Here is a 25,162-nt window from a genome sequence, read left to right on the forward strand (position 1 = left end):
CCGGCCGCTTAGAACTCAGTTATGTGATCCATCATGGGAACCACCACTCACAACTGGAGTCCAGCCAAGTTGACACATCTTCAACTATCACAATATCCTTCCCTTCAGGGCTCAGGGGTCCAGGATTATCTTCTGTGTGTGTGTTAATTGGTTCCCCTTTTCTTTGTTGAAGAGGGTTTGTGAGGTCTTTCTGCCTATTCCGCCATCTTCAACCCTGAATTTTTAACTCTGAAATCAAACTTCTTATTGTTCTGAGCAAATGTGTTGTGAAAGACCTCTTTAAAGTGTTAAAGAGCAAAGATATCACTTTGAAGACTAAGGTGGTCTAACCCCAACCATGGTATTTTCAGTTGCCTCATATGCCTGTGAAAGCTGGACAGTGAATAAGGAAGACCAAAGAAGTGATGCATTTGAATTGTGGTGTTGGCAAAGAATACTGAAAATATCATCGACTGCTGGAAGAATGCACACATGTGTCTTGGAAGAAATACAGCTGGAATTGCTCTGTACAAGCAAGAATGGCCACACTTAGTCTCATGTACTTTGTTTATGTAGTCAGAAGGGATGAGTCCCTGGAGAAGGAATATCATATTTGGTAGAGGGTCAGCGAAAAATGGGAAGATCCTCAATGAGATGGACTGACACAGCGTCTACAATGATGAAGGCAGTGAATTGCTTGATGTGGCCCTTCTAGCCATTGTCCTCCATTCTGTGATTTTTTGTAAATCTCATTATCCATGCCTATTTGGGGTGGTGTGGTAGTTAAGGTCAGCTATCAACTTGGCTGGGCAGCTGGTAGTAGTCATTCCCTATAATGACTGGCAATCGACTCTCTAATGGGATTTAGGTTAATTCTGTTGGGGCAGTACAGGTGGAATGTATCTTGAGTCCTGCCTTGCTGGAGGGTATAATTCAAATCACCCCCCTTAGCTTCCCTTAGGGTATACCTAGAAATCTCCTGGAAAGATTCACTCTCCTCTTGCTCCGGCTTTGTGTCTTGGATCATCCTCATCTCACCCCTGAATTTGGGACAGCAGCCATCATCTGATCTGCTGATCGAGGTTCATCAAACCCCGAGAGTTGGGAGGATCCACCAGACCTATTCACGGACCCAGGACTCGCCAGCCTGCCAGCCTCCACCACTACTACGTGAGACAAACCCTTGGGTGTCTGTGAGTTCTGTAAGGCGTTACAGCGAAATACAGAACCCTAAGACTGGAGAAATTACTGGGAGGAGGAGGAGGAGTTAATGTCTGAAATGATGGAATGGCATGGTAGTTTGGACATTTGGGACATCTTTAACCTCCGCTTCATGGGGACTGGCCTCGTGCTGATCTTTGTAAGAGAAATTGTTCAAGCAGCAATGATCCAGGAATTGATAGAATACCCACTGAGATGTTTCATCAAATGGATGCATTGCAAGAGGTGCTTACTCATTTATGCCCATAAATTTGGAAGGCAACTGCCTGGCCAACTAACTGGAAGATTGCAGGATTGATACTGAAACTAAACTTACACAAAAATTCTACTAAAATTATGTCTGTAATTCTAGCAATACCCCAAGTGTAATTTATGAGGTGATTTCTCTTCTGTGAGATTTGAGATATGGAGGTATTAGTGACGTTCTGCAGATACTGTGTGCATTAGCATTTAGTTTCCAAGCCCTTTCTCCTGGCTGCTGGGAAGGTAGAAAAGTGAGCTTCTAGTTTGTTGGTATTGGCTTATATTGGGCATCTCTGAACAGAGAAACAATCTTACCGTCTTCCCTCCTGGGCTCCAAATGTCTCTAATTCAAAGAGAGCCTATTAGCTAACACATAAGTTGAGACCCATTATGGTCCATTTATAAGTACTGTCAGAAAGGCCTATGGTAACACTGTCTGGTGGCATTTTTCAGATTGCAAGCTCCAATTTATAGAGCCTATTCAGTCCCAGTATGAAATGTGAAAAGCAGCTTGTTAAATCTTCTTATCTGGGCCTCTGTTCTTTTGCAAATATGGGTCAGTGTTGTCAGTCTCAGACTTAAAGCTCATTGAATTGGATGCTTCCTTAGAAAGACTCCTTTTTTTTTTTTTTCTTTTTTAATTGTGATTTGGGTGAAAATTTACAGAGCAAATTCATTTTCCATATTGCAGTTCACATACACTTTGTCTCATGACATAGACCACAATTACGACAATGCAACAGCTCCCCTCCCTCTTTCTCCCGACAGTTACCTCTTCCCTGTGTCCATCCTTCCTTGCACTTCTGCCCCCTGAGCTGTCTCCCTGTGCTTAAACAGCCCTTCTTTCTCCCATGATTGTTCTCTCCAAGGAGTGTATCTACCTCAGGTAAATGTTCAACTCATATGCCTGTCTATTGTTTGGCTGGAAGCCACAGGTGTGGGTTCAGTTCCATACCTGAAGGGCAGCTAGAGGCCATAGTCTCAGTGGTTCCTCCAGGCTCTATCAGACCAGCAAACCTGGTCCCCCTTTTTTTTTTCTCCGAATGATTTTGAGTTTTGTTCCACATTGTTCTCCCTCTCTATCCAGGATCTCCTACATAGATCCCCTTCTAAGTGGTTGACAGTGGTAGCCAGGCACCATCTAGTTCTTCTGGTCTTATAGTCATATAGGCTGCAGATCACGTGGTGTGCTAGTCACTAGGACTAATTGTTTCCATGAATTTTTGATTTTCTTTATTCTTCTTTGCTCTGGATTAGGAGAGACCCATCGTTGCATCTAGATGGCTGCTTGCAAGCTTTTAAGATCCCAGTTGTTACTTGCCAAAGTAGGAAGTGGAACAATGTTTTGTGTAGTATGTTATGCCAATTGAGCTTGATGTCCCCTGTGACTATGGTCCTCAGCCCACACTTTCAACTACCTGGTGCCTCTGGGTAGCTGGCTGTGACCAGAAAGACTCCTTTCTAAAACATATGCAAAAGTGTATACTGAGATGTATTAGAAATGTGGGAGCTCTGGTGGCATAGTGCCTAAGGCATTTGACTGCTAACCAGAAGGCTGGCAGAGGGAAGGTTGGGCAATCTACTTCCATAGTGATACCGCCTCAGAAATTCAAGGAAGGATCGCTATAAGTAAGAGGATCCCACTTGACAGCAGTGAATTTGGTTTGGTTTTGGTTATTAGAAATGTTTGTTCTGACCCTGCAGAAGTTGTTTGTGACCTTATGAACATTTTTTGAGGGTCACTTTGGTTTCTGTATCTGTTTGTCACTGTTCACTGTTTATTAAACCCAAACTAAACCCTACTGCTACTGAGTCAATTCTGACTCATAGGGACCCTAGGACAGAGTAGAACTGCCGTAAGAGTTTCCAAGGCTATAAATCTTTATGGAGGCAGACTGCCTCATTTTTCTCCCACAGAATGGCTGGTGGGTTCTAACTGCCATCCTCGCAGCCAAATACCTTAACCACTGCCCCACCAGAGCTCTTCCTCAGAGCTTGTTAGGGCTTTAAATTATGAATTCCTTTTCAAATGATCAATTTCCTCTGCTCTCATGGTCACCATGATCCAGAAGAGCCAAGCCAACCATTCTTATGTTGTAGTTTGACCATCTACCAAAATCTTTTTGCAAATAAACCAAATGAAAAACCAAACACACTGCCGTTGATTTAGATCCGACTCATAGTGACTCCTACTTGGGTTTCCGAGGCGGTATCACTACGGAAGTAGATTGCCCAGCCTTCCTTCCGAGGAGTGGCTGTTGGGTTTGAACCACCAGCCTTCTGGTTAGCAATCAAATGCCTTAGGCACTATACCAGATAAGATACTCATATTTGAGAAATTACCTGTATAATTATAAAATTACTATATAATCATAAAAAAAATTCTTTGTTTTGTAATACTTTGTTTTTTTGGTAAGATTTATAAAACAAATTAGGTTCCCCTTTAGCAATTCTATACAAATTGTTCAAAGGACAGATTAGTTTTTAAATATCTTTTAAATGTTTGTTCTGACCCTACAGAAGTTGTTTGTGACCTTATGAACATTTTTTGACTGAGAATGACCCCTACATAGATCCCCCTCCACAAGGAAACCCAAGGAGGAGTCACTATGAGTCGGGTCTGACCTGATGGCACATAACAACAACAATAGATGCAGAAATCTTCAACAAAATGCTAGTCAATAGAATCCAACACTGTATCAAAAAAATAATACACCATGACCAAGTGGGATTCATACCAGTTATGTGAGAATGGTTCAACATTTAGAAAAACGATCAACATAATTCATCACATAGATAAAAAATAAGACAAAAGAACCACATGATCATATAAGTCAATGAAGAAAAGGCATTTGATAAAATCCAATACCCATTCTTGTTAAAAAAAAAAGAAAATCTCAGCAGTATAGGAATAAAAGGGTATTCCTCAACATCATAAAGTATATATATGCAAAACCAACAGCCAACATTATTCTCAATGGAGAGAGATTGACAGCATTCCCCCTTGCAAAGAGGAACGAGACAAGGATGCCCTCTCTCACTGCTCCTATTCAACATTGTACTGGAAGTCCTAACCAGGGCAATGAGGCAAGAAAGGGGATTTAAAAGCCCTCCATATTGGCAAGGAAAAAATGAAACTATCACTATTTGCAGATGATTTGATCCTATACTTAGAAAACTCAGCAAGAACATTACGGGAACTAATTGAAAGATTCAGCAGAGTGACATGATGCAAGATCAACATGCAAAAATCAGTTGGATTCCTCTACATCAACAAAGAGATCTCTGAAAAGGAAATAAGGAAAATAATACCATTTATAATAACTACCAAAAAAGGTAAAATACTTAGGAGTAAATCTTACCAGGGACATAAATGACCTATACAAATAAAACACTGCTCCAAGAAGCTATAACAGATCTATATAAATGGAAGAATATACCATGCTCATGGAAAGGAAGACTGAACATTGTGAAAATGTCAATACTACCTAAAGCAATCTATAGATACGATGCAATCTCAATCCGGATTCCATCAGCATTCTTTAAGGACATTGAAAAGCCAGTCACTAGACCTTGGATCAAAGCACTGCTGAAGAAGAAAAACAAAGTAGGAGAACTTACACTCCCCAAACTCAAAACCACAGCCATGGTAGTCAGAACAGCCTGGTATCGGTACAATGACAGATACATAGACCAGCGGAACAGAATTGAGAACCCACAAATAGTTCCATCCACCTATGGACAGCTTTGACAAAGGGGCAAAACTATTAAATAGGGAAGAGATAATCTTTAACAAATGGTGTTAGCAAAACTGGATATCCATTTGCAGAAAAATGGAAAAAGATCCACCTCACGTCATACACAAAAACTAACTCAAGATGAATTAAAGATCTGAATGTACAACCTAAAACTACAAGGATCATCAGAGAAAAATTAGGGACAAACTTAGGGGCCCTAATTTATGGCATAAATAGACTATTGAATATAACCAATATGCTCAAACAACAGAAGGTGAGCTAGATGACTGGGGCCTTCTAAAAATTAAATTCTTATATGCATTAAAAGACTTCTCCAAAAGAGTAAAAAGAGAATCTACAAATTGGGAAAAAAATATTTGGCAATGACATTTCCAACAAGGCACTTATCTCTAAAATTTATAGAAAAGTTCAACACCTCAACATCAAAAAAGACAATCCCAATTCAAAAATGGGCAGAAGGTAAGAACAGACCCTACACCAAAGAAGATATTCAGACAGCCAACAAACCCATGAATAAATGCTCATGAATCATTAACCACTGTTGTTGTTGTTGTTATGTGCCGTCGAGTCAGCCCTGACTCATAGCGACCCCTCCTTGGGTTTCCGAGGCAGTATCACTACGGAAGTAGGATTGCCCAACCTTCCTTCCGAGGAGTGGCTGGTGGGTTTGAACCGCCAGCCTTCTGGTTAGTAGTCAAGTGCCTTAGCCACTATGCTACCAGAGCTCCCCTAAAGAGATGCAAATCAAAACAACAAGGTATTATCTCACTCCAGCAATAATAGCAAAGTTCAACAAGATAGAAAACAAAAAATGCTGGCAGGGATGTGGAAAATTGGAACTGTCATACACTGCTGGTGGAACTGTGAAATGGTACAACCACTGTGGAAAATGGTATGGCACTCCCTTAAAAAGTTTAAAATAGAAATACCATTTGATCCAGCAATCCAGCTACTAAGTATATATCTTAAAGAAGTTAGAGCCAGGACACATATAGATATATGCACATGCATATTCATCACAACACTATTCACAATAGCAAAGAGATGGAAACAACCTAAGTGCCCATCATTGGATGAATGGATAACTAAATATGGTGCATATACACAATTGATACAGTGCAACATTAAAGAATAACGAAGAATCTATGAAACACCTCATAACATGGATGAAGATGAAGGACATTATGCTGAGTGAAATAAGCCAATCACAGAAGAATGTGTAAGTCTACTATTATAAAAAGTCAAGGAGAGATTGACACACAGAAGGCAACTTTGGTGGTTACCAGGAATAGGAGAGGGGAGGGAAAATTGCTAGCTAGGTAAGAGATATGTATTCGTTTGGGTGAAGGGAAAGTCACCATACCAAAAGCAAGCAACCAGCACAGTATTACTAAGAAATAGGAAGACAAAGAGCAGTGCGTGCACAAGACGTACAAATATTAAAAGTAAATACTATTACATACACAGTGCTGCATTATCACTAATTACAAACATTGATCTATGGATGGATGCATAGGTAGACAGCAAGATGATTAAATATGGATAGGTGAATGGGAATTCACCCATGACTCATATATAGGTTTGGCAGATGATATTTCCTCATACATATTTGTATGTGTTATAAAAATATCCATCTATGTAATAAAGCCAACAGGTGGCAAAGTTATGTTATCTTCTTAGTCACAACCAAATACCTTGAGGGAGTGAGTCACTGGGGCTGCAGGCTCAGTACTGTAGTTTTAGCAGACATCAAGCTCAGTTTGCATAACACAGTACAGCAACAACATTGCTCTACATCCTGCTTTGGTGGGTAGTGACTGGTGTCTTAAAAGCTTGTGAGCAGCCACCTAAGTGGAAACTATTGGTCTCTTGTCATACAGAGCAAAGAAAAGTGAAGAAAATTAAAGATGCATGGAAACAATCATTAAGGGACTGGTAGACAATGGGAACCTCAGCCTGCATGACCCTGAGACTAGAAGAATTAGATGGTACCCAGCTATCACTGACAAACACTCAGGGATCAAAATTGGAGATCACAGAGTAGGAGAAAAATGTGGAACAAAGTTCAAAATCATAAAAAAAAGAGCAAGATTAATGATCTTACGGAGACTGGTGAAACCCCCAAGACTGTGGCCCCTAGCTACCCTTCAGACCTGGAATTTATCTCACTCCTATGACTTAACTTCCAGCCAAACAACAGACAGTTCTATGAGGTGAACTGTAACACCAGGGAGATATTTTCTTTAGAACAGTCAACCATAGAATATCAGAAGGACAGCATTTATGCAGGAAGAAAGCTCAGAAGACAAGAATGTATAGGAAAGAAGGACAATGGGGAAAAGGTAGCCACAAGGAGGAAGTAGGAAGAGAGGTATTATATTGTGGGGATTGTAATCAATGTCATGAAACAAAATGTGTATGAACTGTTGAATCGAAATTGAATTTGCTCTGTAAACTTTCACCCAAATCACAATAAAAAGTTAATAATATATATATTAAACAAAGAAAAACAACTCACTGCCATCAAGTCAGATATGACTCATAACAACCCCTCCTTGGGTTTCCAAGGCGGTGTCACTATGGAAGTAGATTGCCCAACCTTCCTTCTGAGGAGTGGCTGGTGGGTTTGAACCGCCAGCCTCCTGGTTAGCAGTCAAATGGCTCCAGTCCTTTGGAGGCCAAGAAGCTAGTAAGAGTACAAAGGCCAAAAGCAGTGCCCTTGGAGTATGTTGAAAGCCACATGCAGCATGGCCAGACCCTCCCTCCTCTGTACACTGCCTCAGTCATTCTCTCCTCAGGTTACCATCACCCCTTTCATGTAAATCTCAAGGAAAGTTTATTGTTTCCCCTTGTTCACTGGATGATTTTATTGTTACCTCTTTGTTTTTGGACTGAAGATAGTTTATGCATTGTCCATGTTAACTTGTAAAGCTTCATGTTCATTTCCCACAGATGGGTCAGACACTGTCCTATATGTGCCATCACGGTTATATACTAGCAAAAGGTCAACACATCTTTGAGGATTCCTCTCCCTGCCACATTTTCACTGTTAAGCAGGAAGTGGGAAAGAAACATACAACTGGCACTGTGACTGTGTGATAATTGGATATATTCTAAAAGCCTTCAGTATGGATTACACCTCAACATAAAGCAAAAATCCTCGCAAAGAGGAAACAAGGAGGACCACTAAGCAACATCATGATAAAAAGAGAAATTGATGTTAAAGATTTTATTTATGTAGATTGACAGTCAACACCCATGGAAGCAATAGTAGGATCATAGTGAGGGTAACAAGCACTGAGGCAAACTCAGAGGTTGCGATCATCTCCCAATGTCAAGAATAATAGATGGTGATAGTGGTAGTGCCTCAGCAGAAACACTTTCCCCCCTCTTGACTGGCTGCCTTAGTCAGGTATCTTTCATATTTGTGACACCTTGCAATGTCATTTCATGCCTATCTAGCACCCCAGAAACAAGCTCCCCCTTCTGCCCCATCCTCTCTAAGCCTCTGGATGTCTACCATGCTTGAAGAAGGCCACTGGGTTGTATGAGATTAAAGAAAATACTCGGTGGCACCCCCTCTTCAAGTGCTGCTTACCCTACTTTAGACACACCTCTGAGCAGTAGTCAAGAAATCAAACGATGTATTGCATTGGACAGATCACTGCAAAAGATGTCTTTAAAGCAGTAAGAGGCAAAGGTGTCCCTTTGATGCACCTTACCCAAACCATGGTATTTCCAGTCACCTCTTAGGCATGTGAAAAGTAAAAAGTGAATAAGAATGACTGAAAAAGGATTAATGCATTTGAATTATGGAGTTGGCAAATAGTATTGAATATGTCATGGATTATCAGAACAACAAACAAATCTTACTTGGAAAAAGTACAGCCAGAATGTTCCTTAGAAGCAAGGTTGATGAAACTTCATCTTAAGTACTTTAGACATGTTATCAAGAGGGACCAGTCCCTTGACAAGAATGTCATGCTTAGTAAGTAGAGGGTCAGCCAAAAAGAGCAAGACCCTCAACAAGATGGACTGACATAGTGGCTACAACAATGAGCTCAAACATAGCAACGATTGTAAGAATGGTGCAGGACCAGACAGTGTTTCATTCTTTGTATGTAGGGTCACCAAGAGTGGGAACAGACTTGAAACATCTAACAACTAAAAATTTTGTTCTTTTTACCTACGTATTTTTATTTCTTAGGGAAAAGTGCTGAAATTAAGAGACATAGGTATTAGCCTAGGTCCTTTTAACTGACACTTTTTCTTCACCTCTCAAGTTGGCTATGATCGAACCTGTGCCTACCTCCCTGCCTACGAGAAATGAGGTGATAGGGCTAAGACAATTTAAATTTAAAAAAAAAAAAAAAAAATTGAGTCAATTCTAACTCATAATGATCTGACAGAATAGAATTGCCCCATAGAGTTTCCAAGGTATAAATCTTTACGGAAGCAGAATGCCGTATCTTTCTCCCATGGAACAGCTGGTGGGTTTCAACTGCTGACCTTTCAGTTAGCAGCTGAGAATTTTAACCACTGTGCCATTAGGGCTCTTAAGACAATGTAGGGCTCTTTAAAATGAAATAGACTGGTTTCCCAAGCTTGCAGCAGACTTAGAGGCAGAGTGCAGACCATTTCCATCCTTTGTTGAGGTTCTGATTTAAAATAACGTCAGTTATCTTTTTAGCTTAATGCATCCTCTTCTGCTGCAAAATTTTTCTTCAGTCTTTCCCATTGTAGGGGAAGTTCAGAGATCACTTCTAGAAAGATGGGGACACCCCAATTTCACATTTTTCTAGGTCTATTTCTCAAATCAAACAGTCCTACATACCTAGAAACCAGGATACATGCAATGAAAGAATAAATCTTTCCTCAAGAAAGGAAACATGGAGCTGTAACTTTTATATTTACACAGGAGAGGATGGACCAGCCCAGAATGAGAAGGAAAAAAAGTCAGAGGTTTTTGTATCTTATATACATACTTCACAAACAGATGAACACTTTTATATTGTATAAGATTCATTCCTAAAAAAAAAAAAAAAAAAGTATTATCATGATATAAATTGTTGTGAAGAATTAAATTATGCTGGGAAATAATCAGATGTTAATTTATCTCGAAGACATTTTAATTTCAGTTAAATGTCAGGGTAAGCAAATTAAATCCTAAGTAAAACTTAACCTAAAAAATATGTTTGAAAGCTGGGTCTTTGAGAGCAACGGAAATGTGGCTAGTTTGTTTTTTTATTTCTTTGTGCTTTCTTTTAAACACGGTAGGCAACAGCATTCTTGAAAAAAGCCCTTACAGAAGAGTGTGAGGATAGGTCATCTATTCACAGTAATGAATCATCTTGCAGCTTGCCATCTATTCTGAATGACAATGGTGGAATAAAGGAAGCAAAGCTCGGTCTGTGGCGCAACAGTGTTCGTACAAGGGAACACGGTAAGTATTGTTAGAGGGCCTATCCTTAGCAAAAAATGCATTCAGAATCACTGTGACACATGTTTCTCAATGTCACCTATAAAATAAAACTGGCTCAAGAATACTTCTGATTTTAACATGCATAATACATTATTTGTTTTATGCCACCTTCCAATGAATATATACGTTCTTGTTTAATCTAACTGGATAGGAAACCTGATTGTAGGTTTGTAGTTCTGCTGAATTTCTAATGAAAGAGGTGTTTATAGTTATGAAATCTTAACAAAACTCATCATGTGGCACAAGATCATTTTTATCGACCCACAAAGATGAAGATGATTCCATTGAAAATGATTCTATAAAAATACTGTGAGGTTTTTTTTGTATCACTTACTGAAATTTATTCATTCATTTTTAAACATTATTCAAATTCCTCATCAAAATCTAAACAAATGATTGAGAAGCAATAAATTTATACCTCCTGAGTTGAATAGCCAATTTTTAGTATCCAGAAATTGTGATTTTTTAAGCATTCCTGTTAAAACATACCAGTAAACACCTGCAATAGTATTTCCAAGAGAGCTGTGAGTTGCTCGGGATATATTCAGATGTGCATGATTTCAGGCGCGTTTGTTTTAAATCTTACCCAAATTTGATAGATGTCAGGCTAAATTATTTTGCCTGAAAGCAGTAGAGGTACCTTAGATTTAGAATTAAAAAAAAAACTCACTGCCGTCAAGTGAGATCCAACTAATAGTGACCCCTCCTTGGGTTTCCAAGACAATATCACTACAAAAGTAGATTGCCCAGTCTTCCTTCTGAGGAGTGGCTGGTGGGTTTGAACTGCCAGCTTTCTGGTTAGCAGTCAAATGCCTTAGGCATTATACCACTTTTTTTAAAAAACAGTACTATTTCAAGCAAGATATAAGATAACTAGAAATAAGAGGCAGGAAGAAAATGGAAATGAAGGAAATGATGATTAAAACAAAACAGGCCTGTTCCATAACTGTGAAGTTTATTTTTATTATCATGTGTTTGAATTTTAGAAGTTTCAAGCAGCTGCAGGGATAAGAGTAAGGAAGAAAGTGTGGCAACAAAGATTCCAGTCACAGGTAATAAAAGTGACAGATTGCATAAGAGTTTCAAACACAGGATTGAACTTTATTATATAATGAAAACATTCTAGGTTAGTGGTTTGTAGACCCACTAAGACCAAATACATTCCAACTACTTTATGCTGAAGTGGGGGATTAACCATAATATCATAAAACACAAGTTTATGTTAACGTAAACTAAGGTGGAAAATAACCGTGTCTATTGAATTCCTTGTAGTCAGATTATACATTTAGACATTTGCGTGTCTCCCATGACACAGCCTTTCAGCTCCTGCTATGTGAAAAGGTCAGTCTCCATGGGGAATACTCCATCATTATAAGGCAAACTAGATGTTTCTGATTTGATTTTTTTCTTTCCTGTAATAATTGAATGTGTATCATTAGAATGGGGGGGGGGATGTAAAACAGGAGGCTTACTTGTGCCTCAGTTACAAAGACCATCTAATAGTTTAAGATGTTTAGCACTAAGATTTTGTCAAGACCTATTAAGATGTATGCAAAGCAGATACATGCATTAGGGTTGGTTAGATGGAATCTGAATGATATCATTATGTGCTTTACTTTTAGAATATCAACAGCAGCAATTACTATTCTAAACAGAATTCTGTTGGTCATACATCTAAATTTACTAGTGCCTTATTTTATAAAGTGGTGTACTACTTCATTATAACTCCAAAGATCTGACTTTAAATATTTATATGCATAAATACACTATGCATTGAGGTACTAAGGCATGTCTCTGCATCTGGAGTACTTTTGCTATTATCTATAAGTAGAAAAGAACAGCTTTCATTTATGGCAGCACACTTCATGACATCAATTTTCAAACCTGTGTTTCTGTGATGAACACTGGTTTTGAAAAAGGAGTTTATAGTAGAGCAATTATTATATATATTCTACATCAGATAATATTTCATTCCTACAAAATTTTCTCTTTTTTAAAGCATTTGTCCCAATGACAGTTTTATTGCATTTTATTCTTCATTTTGGGAAAACTCTGGTAGGGTACTCTCTTGATTATATTTATTAGTAGGAAAAGTATATGCAAACACACTGCCATCGAGTTGGATCTGACTCATAGCAACCCTTCCTTGGGTTTCCGAGGCAGTATCACTACAGTATCACTACAGAAATAGATTGCACAACCATCCTTCCAAGGAGTTAGCAGTCAAATGCCTTAGGCACTACACCAAAGACCTCCTAGGAAAAGTATAGATGATCCCAAACTGCAGATGATCAAGAAGTCATTTGTGGGGAGGAAGATGGTGTCATACCTGTAGGCCACAAATTTGTTCCCTGTTCCTTCTAGCATCTTAATTCCTGAAAAACTAGATGTAGCAGTTAGAAGCAGGGATTCTGGGGCTGTGAACAGCTAAGTAAGAGGGTGCCAGATTTATTGGAGATGGAGAAAAAGAGCAGGTTATTAAACAGCCAGAAAAAATAAACAAACTTGCCCAGCTGGCAAAAAGATGGAAAGGAGGAGAAGCAAAAAACTCATGATTAATACAGGGAAGACACATGGAGAGAAGGAGAAAAAAAGGCAGGGAGGGGCACCATGGAACCCACAGAGGCTTCGGGGATTTGGAATACCCACACTGGGAGCTTCTGATGGGAACATTAGGAGCTGAGCTGAGTAAGTGAATAATCTTGCTGAGAAACAGAGTAGAAACCCTCTTGGATTGGGCTGCCTACTGAGTTCAGAGTGGAGAGGGGAAAGGGAGGAAACTCACCATGGGTAGGCGGGCCCTGGAATAAACACACAGCAGAGGACTGGGATTCAACTCTTCCACAACAGCTTTTTAGCACAGAGTGGATTGGGGTATAGGATTTTTGCAGCTTTCTGACCCAAGTGGAAAGTTGTTGTTGTTGTTGTTAAGTGCCGTCGAGTCGTTTCCAACTCATAGCGACCCCATGCACAGCAGAATGAAACACTGCCCGATCCTGTGCCAGCCCAATCCCTGCTATACTTGAGCCATCATTGCAGCCACCATGTCAATCCATCTCGTTGAAGGCCTCCCCCTCTTTGGGGAAAGTAACAGCCCCCTAACCACTGGGGTCTCTGTTGATTTTGAACCATGGGTCTATGAAAAACAGTAAAATGTCATCACTGGTAGCTATCCCAAAGAGAATCAAAACAAAACCCTGGAACCAGAAATGCAGAAAACGGGAACTCACTACTGGCACCTTTTATTATTATTATTATTTATTTTCTGGCTCTCTTTTCCCCTTCTCCCCTGTCTCATCCAATAGAAAAACCACATTAAGCCACCACAACACCTGATCATATCATCTCCAAATCCCCATCACAATGAACAGAGACCTGCATCCACATTCCCAACAGTAATTCTATTAGAACAAAGAAAACTGGAGAGCAACCCAACAAATCTGAATTAATAACAAACAAACAAAAATTCCATACTTGCAAATATATTTAAAGATAAAATCAGGGCAACACAAATCTATATGTAACTAACAGTTAAGGACGATAATTTCAAAATGTCTAGGAAACAACAGACAACCTCAAATCAAACAAAAAACAGGAAAAGAATGGATATAAAGCCCCATGCTAAACACTTATCTAACATGGAAGGAAAACAGGCAATAGAACTATCTGAGAAGGAATTTAGAAGATACATATATAGAACTCTATAAGACCTCAAGGAAACCACAAACAGAATCAAGGAGAACACAGACAGTACCCTGGAAGAATTCAGGAAAACCATTCAAGAACAAAATAACGAGATAAATACACAATAAGAACTCATACAGAAACAGCAGTTAGAAATCCAGAAGATGAAGACTAAAATTACAGATGTAGACAACACAGCAGAAAGACGAAAGAGTAGACTGGAACTGGCTGAAGAATGCATTTCCCAACTAGAAGATAAATCCCTTGATACCAGCCTGTATGAAGAAAAATCAGAACAAAGATTTAAGAGAAATGAAGAGAGTGTAAGAGTTATATGGGATGACTTGAAAAGAAACAACATATGCCTCATTGGAATACCAGAACAAGAAGAGGTGGAAATAAACACTGAGAAATTGTGTAAGACTTATGAACAGAAAATTATCCCCATATCAAAAAGGAAGAAAAGGTATCTGTTCAAACCCCATACAGGATAGGTCTCAAGAGAAAGTCACCAAGACGTATCATAATCAAACTCTACAAAACTAAAGACAAAGAAGGAATCTTGTGAGCCACCCAGTAAAAAAAAAATGTCACCTACAATGGATAAGCAATAAGGCTAAATTCTGATTACTAAGCAGAAACTGTGCAAGCAAGAAGGCAATGCAATAGTTTATATAAAACACTGAAGGAAAATAACTTCCAACCAAGAATTCTATATCTACCAAATTGGCCCACAAATATGAGGGTGAAATCACAACATTCTCAGACAAGCAGAAATTAAGGGGCTCTGTGAAAACCATCCCAACCCTACAAGAAATGCTAAAGGGAGTCCTTCCAATAGAGAACCCACAACAGAGAACAACAAATTAAAATCAGGACACTTGACATCAACACTTAAAAACCAAATCAGAAATAAATGCTCAAAATAAGCTCATAAAACCTTGTATACAAAGAAACAAGGGTATCAATCTGTAGCCAACACAGGCAAAAAAGAAAATAGAGGGAATAAAAGTTCTAATTACAAAACTTCCAAATGGAGAGGAAGACAAGACAATGTGCTTATAGAACAGACTGTTCCAAAATTTAAGAGACAAGAATTCACAGAGAAAATTAACAATCCCCCTAAGCAAACCCAGAAAGAAGGAAAACATGGGCTTAATAAGCACAAAACCAACAATAAAAAAAGAAATATTTGATAACAAAATGAGTTCAGCACAGAAAAGTATTTGGACCAAGGAAATCATCAACAGCACAACAAAAAACACAACAGAATGACAGCAATCAATTCATACTTATCACTAATTATGCTCAATGTGAATGATGTAAATGCACCAGTCAAGAGAAAGAGAGTGGCAGATTGAATAAGAAAAGAAGACCAATTTTTATGCTGCCTACAAGAGACTGACCTTACACACAAAGATAAAAACAAATAAAAAATTAAGGGATGGAAAAAAATATACCAAGCTAATGGTAACCAAAAAAAAAAGAGCAGGAGTGGCAATATTAATTTCTGATAAAATAGACTTCAAGGTGAAAAATGGCATAAGGGACAAAGAAGGACGCGATATGATGCTAAAAGGGTCAGTTGACCAAGAAGACATTACCATAACAAAAATCTATGCACCCAGTGAAAGTGCTCCAGAATATGTAAAGCAAATACTAAATAAATTGAAAGGCAAAATGGACAACTCTACAATAGTAGTAAGAGACTTTAACACACCACTTTCAAGGAGGGATGGAACAACTACAGGGGAAAAAAAAAACCTCAACAAAGATACAGAAGAACTCAACAACACAATCAACAAACTCGACCTCATAGATATATACAGAGCACTCCACCCAACAAAAGCACAATACACATTCTTTTCCAGTGCACATGGATCATTCTGCAGAATAGACCATATGTTAGGACATAAAACAAGCCTGAATAAATTCAGAAATATTGAAATACTTCAAAGCATCTTCTTGAACCACAGTGCTATAAAGTTAGAAATCAGTAATAGGAAAATTAAGGAACAAAAATCAAATATGTGGAAGTTGAAAAATACAAAAATACACTGCTCAAAAACTACTGCGTAACAGAAGAAATAAAGTGTGAAATAAAAAAAAATTCCTAGAAACAAATGAGAATGAAGATACATCTTACCAAAACCTAGGGGACACAGCAAAAGCAGTACTCAGAGTTTCATTTATAGCAATAAATGCACACATCAAAAAAGAAGAAAGAAACAAAATCAACACTCTAACTCAACAACTCCAACAATTAGAAAAAGAATTTTCTTTTTCTATTATTTCTATTATTCTATTCTCTTATTTCTATTATTTCCAGAAGTAAGGAAATAATAAAGATCAGAGCAGAAATAAAAAAACAATAGAGAAAATCAACAAAATAAGAAGCTGATTCTTCAAAAAGATTATCAAAATTTGCAAATCTAACAAAAGGAAAGAGAAGATACAAATAACAAGAATAATAAATGAAAAGGGTGATATCACAGCACAACCAACTGAAAAAATTGACAGAATATTATGAAGAACTGTAATCCAGCAGATTTGAGAACCTAGAAGAGATGGAAAAGTTTCTAGATATACAAGACCTATTTAAAATATCCCAGTCAGAGATAGAGTAGTTAAGCAAACCCATTAAAAATAAAGAAGAAAGAGACCCATAAAAAAAAGTACCACAAGAAAAAGTCCTGGCCCTGATGGCTTCACTAGACAATTTTATTAACCATTCAGGGAAGAGTGAACACCAATACTACTCCAACTATTTCAGAACATAGAAAAAGATGGAGTACTTACAACTTCATTGTATGAAGTAAGCAAAACACTGATACCAAAATCAGGGAAACACACCATTAGAAAGGAAAGCTACCAATAACCTCATGAATATAGACACAAAAATTTTCAACGAAATCCTAGCTGACAGAATCTAACTATGTATTACAAAAATATTATTTCCTGACCAAGTGGGATTCATACTTGGTATGTAAGATGGTTCAGCATCAGAAAAACAACAAATGTAATACACCACATAAACAAAAGAAAAGAAAAGAACCATATGATCATATCGATCGATGCATAAAGGGCATTTGATAAAATCCAACACCTGTTCCTGTTCAGAACTCTCAGCAAAATAGGGATAGAAGGGATATTTCTCAACATAATAAAGGGCATATATGTGAAGCAAACAGCAAACATTGTTGTTAATGGAGAAAGACTCAAAGCACTCCCCTTGAGAACATGAACCAGACAAGGATGTCCTCTATCATCACTTGCATGTAACATTGTATTGGAAGTCCTAGCCAGAGCAATAAGGCAAGAAAGAGAAATAAAAGGCATCCAGATTGGCGAAGAGGAAGTAGAGCCACCTCCATTTGTGGATGATATGATCCTATACATAGGAAACCCAAGAGATTGAGCCAAAAAAATGACTGGAACTGATAAAGAGGTTCAGCAAAATGGCAGGATACAAGGTCAACATACAAAAATCAGTTGGATTCCTCTACATCAACAAAGAGTCTTCTGAAAAGGAAATAAGGAAAACAATACCATTCACAATAACTACTAAAAACATAAAATACTTAGGAATAAATCTTACCAGGGACATAAAAGACCTATACAAAGAAAACTATAAAGCACTACTACAAGAAACTATAAGGGATCTACATAAATGGAAGAACCTGCCTTGTTCATGGACAGTTAGACTGAATGTTGTGAAAATGTCAATACTACCTAAAGCAATCTACACATTTAATGCAGTCCCAATCCAGATACCATCAACATCTTTTAAGGATATGGAAAACCCAATTATTAACTTCATATGGAAAAGAAAGAGACGTTGGATAAGCAAAGAACTGCTAAAGGAGAAAAACAAATCGAGAAGTCTCACACTCCCGGATCTCAAAACCTACTATACAGCCACAGTAGGTAAGATAGTGTGGTATTGGTAGAATGACAGACAGATAGGCCAATGGAACAGAAACGAAAACCCAGAAATAGACCCATCAATCTGTGGACAGCTAATCTTTGACAGAGGACCAAAACCCACTAAATGGGGAAGAGAGAGCCTCTTTAACAAATGATGCTAGCAAAATTTTTTATCCACCTGCAGAAAAATAAAACAAGGCCCATCCCTCACCCCATATACAAAATCAAACTCAAGTTGTTTCAATGACTTAAATGTAAAAACCAAAACTATAAAGGTCATCAAAGATAAAATAGAGGCAAATCTAGGGGCCCTAATTTATGGCATAAATGGACTATTAAGCATAACCCAGAAGGCACAGGTGGTGGAATAGAAGCTAGATGACTGGGACCTTTCAAAATTAAATTGTTATGCACATCAAAAGAGTTCTCCAAAAGGATAAAAAGAGAGCCTACAGATTGGGAGAAAATATTTGCATATGACATATCTGACAAAGGACTTATCTCCAGAATTCATAGAAAACTTCAATGTATCAATGCCAAAAAGACAGTGCAGTTCAAAAATTAGCAAGGGACATGAATAGACACTTCACTAAAGATGATACGCTGGCATCAGCAACTTCCAGTAAGATGGCGGAATAGGCAGACAATCTCTACAGACCTCTTCAAAAAAGAAAAGAGAAACCAATTGACAGAGATACAGAAAATAATCCTGGAGCCCTTAGCTTTGAAAGGAAGTATACAGAAGTGGATTAGGCACCAACTATGGAAAAACCTGAATGAAAACAGGACCTTTTCAAACAGAATAGGCTGTGTTTGCCAAGGACAGCAAGGACATAGGGGAGGCAGACAATGGAAGAGGAAGCAGGTGGTGAGTGTATAAGTGCTGCCAACTAGTGAATAGAGGAGCACAGTATAACACCCTGCTTATGTAGATAACATACAAACAAACAAAATGAAAATGGTGTGCAAGTCACTCCAGTATACATTCACGAGTTAAATATAAACACAAAAATGTCCTAATGCCTCAGAGACAACAGAGCATCACAGTCCACACAAAGAAGCAAGATAAAGCAGGAGAAACAAGGGACTAGGATACAAACCCAAAACACATCTCTGAGTAAGATGCAGCATTGGAAATCCCTGATAAGGAATTCAAATGAATTACATTTAGGTGCCTTCAATGAATTGAGAGACAGATCAAGGAAAACACTGACAAAATCAAGGAAAATGCAGAAAAACCTAGAACAATTTCGAGAGACAATACAAGAACAAAATGACAAAATAATTGAAAAATTAGAAATGATATAAAATCTACACACAGAAATCCAGAAGATTAATGCTAAATTTTCAGAAATGGGTAACTCATTGAACAGGCAAAGGAATAGAATTGAATCAATGGAAGACAGAATTAGTGAGATTGAAGGCAAATACCTCAATAGTTCTTTGGAAAGGGAACAATCAGAAAAAAGATCAAAACAAGATGATGAAAGCCTAAGGTTCATGTAGGATACCACCAAAAGGAATGACCTATGTGTAATCGGAATCCCAGAACAGAAAGAGACAAATAAAACCACAGAAAAAAATTGTTGAAGATTTGTTGGAAGAGAATTTTCCTGATATGATGAAAAATGAGAATATATCCATTTAAGAAGTCCAGAGAACTTCAAACAGGATAGATCCCAAAAGAAAATTACCAAGACATATCATCATCACACTCACCAAAACCAAAGACAAAGAAAGAATTCTAAAAGCTGCACAGGAAAAATGAAAAGTTACCTACAAGGGGCAACCAGCAAGACTAAGCTCAGATGTCTTGGCAAAAACCATGCATGCAAGAAGACAATGGGATGATATATATAAAACCCTGAAAGAGAAAAAAATTTCCAAACAAGAATTATATACCCAGCAAAATTGTCTTTCAAATATGATGGTGAATTAGGACATTTCTAGATAAGCAGAAATTAAGGGAATTTGTTAAAACCAGATAAACCTTACAAGAGATGCTAAAGGTAGTCCATGTTGGGTAAGGGGATGGACAGTATGGAAACAGTCATGACCAATATGATAACATTGGGGAATGGGAGGACACTGAAATGTGCACATAACTTACAGACGACAGAGGCTAATACTAGTATATGCACAATACTGCATTACCACTAACACCAAACACCAGGCTGCAGATAAATGCATAGACAACTGAGAAGATTGTATGGAGGATGGTGAACAGGAATATATCCTAGACCAATGATAGATTTAGCTGAAAATAATTTTGCATAGGTAATAGTGATACAAAATAACCACAGTCATTAAAGATGCAACAGAAGACAGAATTGGAGTAATCCCTCAGAGACAGCCAAACACCTTGGCAGAGAGAACTACCAACGCTGCTGACTCAGGACCATAGTACTGGGGGACACCAGGCTCAATTGGCACAGCATAATACATAAAACTCATGTTCCACAACCTACTTTGGTGAGTAGGGGTCTTAAGACTGGGGTCTTAAAAGCTGTTGAGCAGCTATCTAAGATGCAGCTAATGGTCTTCTCTTGTCTCAAGCAAAGAAGTGTGAAGAAAATCAAGGGCATTTGGAAACAATTAGTCCAAGGATATGATGGACCTCGAGACCAGAAGAATTAGATGGTGCCTGGCTACCAATGCCAACCACTAGGCATTGAAGTTTTGAAGGGATCAAAACTGGAAATCCTGTATATAGTGGGAGGAAAAACATGGAAAAAATTCAAAACCACAATAATGACCAGAATTACTTGTTAAATGGAGTCTGGTGGGACCCCCTGGGATATACTTCAGGCCTGAGATAGGAGTCACTCCCAAGACTGGACTCTCAGCCAAACAGTTGAATGACTTACATGTAGAACACCCAACCCAGGGCGATGTACCCACCTACTCTATGGAGATACACCCCTTGGAGCAATTGGCCATGGAGCACCAGAGGGGCAACATTCACACAGAGGGAAAGCCGGACAGACAGGAGTCCATAGTTTACAAGGGTACAGGTTGTGGGGAGTGGGTCACAGGGAAGGGAAAGGAGGAGAGAGTGGGTTAGGCTTGGGGCATGAATCCAAATGTACATGAACTGTTGAATGTAAAACAAATTCTGCTCTGTAAATTTGCCCTCAAAGCACAACAAATAATTTAAAAAATGAAGTGTTAGAAAGCAAAAAGGAAAAATAAAGAAGTCAGTTATATGCTTGTCCCTTCATTTATGTTTGAAAGTAGGCATATCTAATGGTCTCTGAATTTATTTCCAATAAAAATAGATCTTACTGAAAAGTGAGAAGTGACCTAGTTGCCCATTCTCACTTCTCTTTGCACATATTCTTTACACTACTCCTTGGTGGGAGATGACTCTCCCCAAAATTAATACAAATATCATTTTCTCATAGACTTTATTTAGAAGAGAAGAGATAGTTAAGTACAGGGTTTCAGATTTTTCTGCTCTTCATGCAGAAACAGATGCAATGTGCTGAGAAGTAATAAGAGCGATTTGCTATGAAGATTTTAAAAGAAACTGTAATTTCAACAACCTGCTATCGATTCATCAATAGTTCGTAGTTTAAAAAAAAAAATGCTTTCTCCAGTTATGAGTAGGCCATGGTATTAGACATTTTAAGTAACTTTAAAAATGTGACAAAAATATCAAAACCATTTACTTTATTAGAATATTGTCATTCTGCCTTGCCACCACATGCCTTCCTTCTTTGCTCCCACTCACCAGACCTTCCATGAAGTCCATGTCTGCGGGCCTCTGGCACCTCACCTCAGTTCAGTATTGTTGTGTCTGCTATTACAACTACTTTGATGTCTGAGTTCTTGACCATCATCCTTTTGTTAGATTTTTGTGTCTTTTAGCATAATTATTTGGAGATTTGGTTTTTGGTAGGATAAGGTAAACGTATAATTTAAGATGGAGTTGGTCTGCCTCTTTATAATAGTTTCTGTTGTGAGGCTTTTCTCTTTGTGTAGGTGCATATTGGTTGTATGGGCTGGATTGCTTCCAGAATATTCCAAGGTAAAAAGGCTGATCATGGGGCTGAGGAAATACAGGAGTTGAGCCTGAGATTCGACACCACCCATCAGTGTTGGCTTTTTAGACCCTGCTCTATTTCTCCTCTTCTTTGACCCTCCATTTTTTAAAAGGCAACTGCCAAAAAATGATTGTGTGAAAGTTTAAATGTGATTACGTATGTGGAAGTACCAGGTATAGACTGTTGTTGTTGTTGTTGTTGTTGTTAGGTGCCATTAAGTTGTTTTCAACTCATAGATACCCTAAGTACAATGCCCAGTCCTACACCATCCTCACAATTGCTGCTATGCTTGATCCCATTGTTGCAGCCATTGGCTCAGTCCATCTTGTTGAGGGTCTTCTCCTTTTTCACTGACCCTCCAATTTTCCAAACATGATATCTCTCTTTAGGGACTGATCTCTCCTGATAACAGACCAAAGGACAAGAGATGAAGTTTGGCCATTCTTGCTTCTAAGGAGCTTTCTAGCTGTGTGTCTTCCAAGACACATTTGTTTGTTATTCTGGCAGTTCATGGTATTCTTAACCAACACCATAATTTAAATGCATCGATTTCTGTTCGATCTTCCTTATTCATTGTGCAGCTTTCATTTGCATATAAGGCTATTGAAAATATCATGGGTTGGGTCAGGTGCACTTTAGTCTTCAAAGTGACATCTTTGCTATTTACCATTTTAAAAAAGGTATTTCACAGCAGATTGACCTAATCCAGTACGTTGTTTGATTTCTTCACTGCTGTTTCCGTGAGTGTTGATTGTGGATCCAAGTAAAATGAACTCCTTGATAATTTCAATCTTTTCTCCATTTGTCATAATATAATGTTGCTTATTGGTCCAGTGGTGAGGATTTTTGTTTCATTTATGTTTAGGTATAATCCATACTGAAGGCTTTAGTCTTTGATCTTCATCAGTAAGTGCTTTAAGCCTTCCTCACTTTCAGCACACAAGGTTGTGTCACCTTCCTAATGAGTTCCTCAAATCCTGTTGCTTTTTCATTTAGTCCAGCTACTCAGACTATTAGTTCAACATACAGAATGAATGAGTATAATGAAAAGATAAATACCCTTCTTGATTTTAAACTATGCAGTGTACCCACGTTCTGTTTGAATGACAGCTTCTTGGCCTGTGTACAGGTTCTTCATGAGCACAGGTAAGTGTCCTGGAATTTCCATTCTTCACAATGTTAGCTGTAATTTGTTATGACCCACACAATGGGATACCTTTGCATAGTCAGTAAAACACAGGTAAATATCTTTCTGGTATTCTTTGCTTTCAGCCAAGATCTATCTGATATTCTCTTCTGAATCCACCTTGAATTTTTGGCAGTTGCCTATGTACTGCAGCTATCACTTTTAAATTATTTTCAGTAAAAATTTTACTTGTGGAGTTCTGGTAAGATGGCGAACAGGCAGAAAAACTACACAGACCCTCTTCAACAAAGAAAAGGGGAACCAAGTAACTCAGACACAGAAGATAATCCTGGACCCCTAAGTCTTGAAGGGAAGGATATAGAAGTAGACTAAACTCCAACTAGCAGAAGAATTTGCATGAAAATACAGAAAGAGGAGACATACAGAGCCACGGTTTGGTAGTAATCCTGACAGCAAGGACAGCTTGGAGATTGCTGAGTGGTAGTAGGACCTAAGAATTCACTTGAAAATCAGCCTGCTAGCCAGGTACTGCACAGAGGACTGCTCTGGTGACTGGGGAATAAAAGGTGAAGCAGCAGCAAAGAGGAAGGTGGGCTGAGCTGTGGACTTTTGCCTGTCCAGAGGGTGCAGCCATTTTGAATGTTTACAAGCGGCTTGAGAATTTTGGATATGTAAAGTGACAACGTTCTCCCAGATTCAGGAGCTTAAGAACAGGTTGCACTTGCCAGTAACCCCAAGGACATTCGGACCTGGACGGCTGGAAAGGTGAAATATTCCCCTTGTTATTCTTACACCCCACACCCACTTGGTGAACGGAGATGTGGGGTATCCCACCGACCTTTGGGGCCAACAGGTACTCCATCCTAGTCTGTGTGCTCAGACAAAGCCTGGGTACCCTGCCCTGCCCTCCCCCAATTTTTTTTTATTTATTTATTCTGTTTTTTTAATTTGCTGGGTTTTGTCTGTTTAAAAACTACTATTATTAATACTACTTTTGTCCTTTTTACTATTATTCTTTATTCTTCCCCTCCCAGATTCTACTTTTCAGGGTTTTTTTTTTTTCTTTTCCTTGTCCCTGTTTCTATTTTTCTTTTTTTTCTTCCTTTTTTTCTTTTTTTCTCACGGATAACCCATTCCTTATTTTTGTTTTAGCATTCTTCCCATTTTTTTATTCATTATTCTCCTTTGCTACCTTTTTTCTCTTATTGCTCTATACCCAGATATTGCAGGTTTTCCTCTACTTCTTTTTCCCTTTTTTCTTTTTTTGGTTACTGTTCCTGTGTGATTGCGTGGTGTATTTTTTGTCCATGTGCTTTTACATTTTTGATGGTTATTAAATTGTTACTTTTGTCTCACTGAGTGTGATACAGCAACAGTCCCCATAAGACACAACTAGACCCAAACCTCCTGCAACTTCACTTACTGAGCAAGATCCACCACCTCCTTTTCCACCAAATGGACAACAATAATAAACCACCGAGAAGAGCCTGAATCACACTTGGCTGCTCTTCACAAACAGTTAACAGAGATCTAAATACAATAACACCATGATGTCTCAGAGACAACAGACCATCACAGTCTACACAAAGAAGCAAGATAAAGTAGTAGGAACAAGGGAGCAGGATACAGACCCAGAACACATCCCTGAGGAAGAAGCAGCATTGGAACTCTCTGA

The 25,162-nt window shown here is 38.4% G+C and overlaps 1 protein-coding gene across 1 annotated transcript in view; it reads left to right on the forward strand.

Annotated features, from left to right (window-relative positions):
• The window catches only part of KIZ (kizuna centrosomal protein), a 415,288-nt gene that overhangs the window by 317,644 nt on the left and 72,482 nt on the right, over positions 1-25,162 (forward strand). The window contains exons 9-10 of the mRNA XM_042782893.1: positions 10,479-10,644; positions 11,670-11,735. Coding sequence (XP_042638827.1) covers positions 10,479-10,644; positions 11,670-11,735 — 232 coding nt within the window. The remainder of the gene's footprint in view (positions 1-10,478; positions 10,645-11,669; positions 11,736-25,162) is intronic.

The sequence above is a fragment of the Orycteropus afer genome, unplaced genomic scaffold (genome assembly GCF_000298275.1).
Source record: "Orycteropus afer afer isolate SDZICR_OR568_19922 unplaced genomic scaffold, OryAfe1.0 scaffold00499, whole genome shotgun sequence".
Taxonomy (NCBI): domain Eukaryota; kingdom Metazoa; phylum Chordata; class Mammalia; order Tubulidentata; family Orycteropodidae; genus Orycteropus; species Orycteropus afer.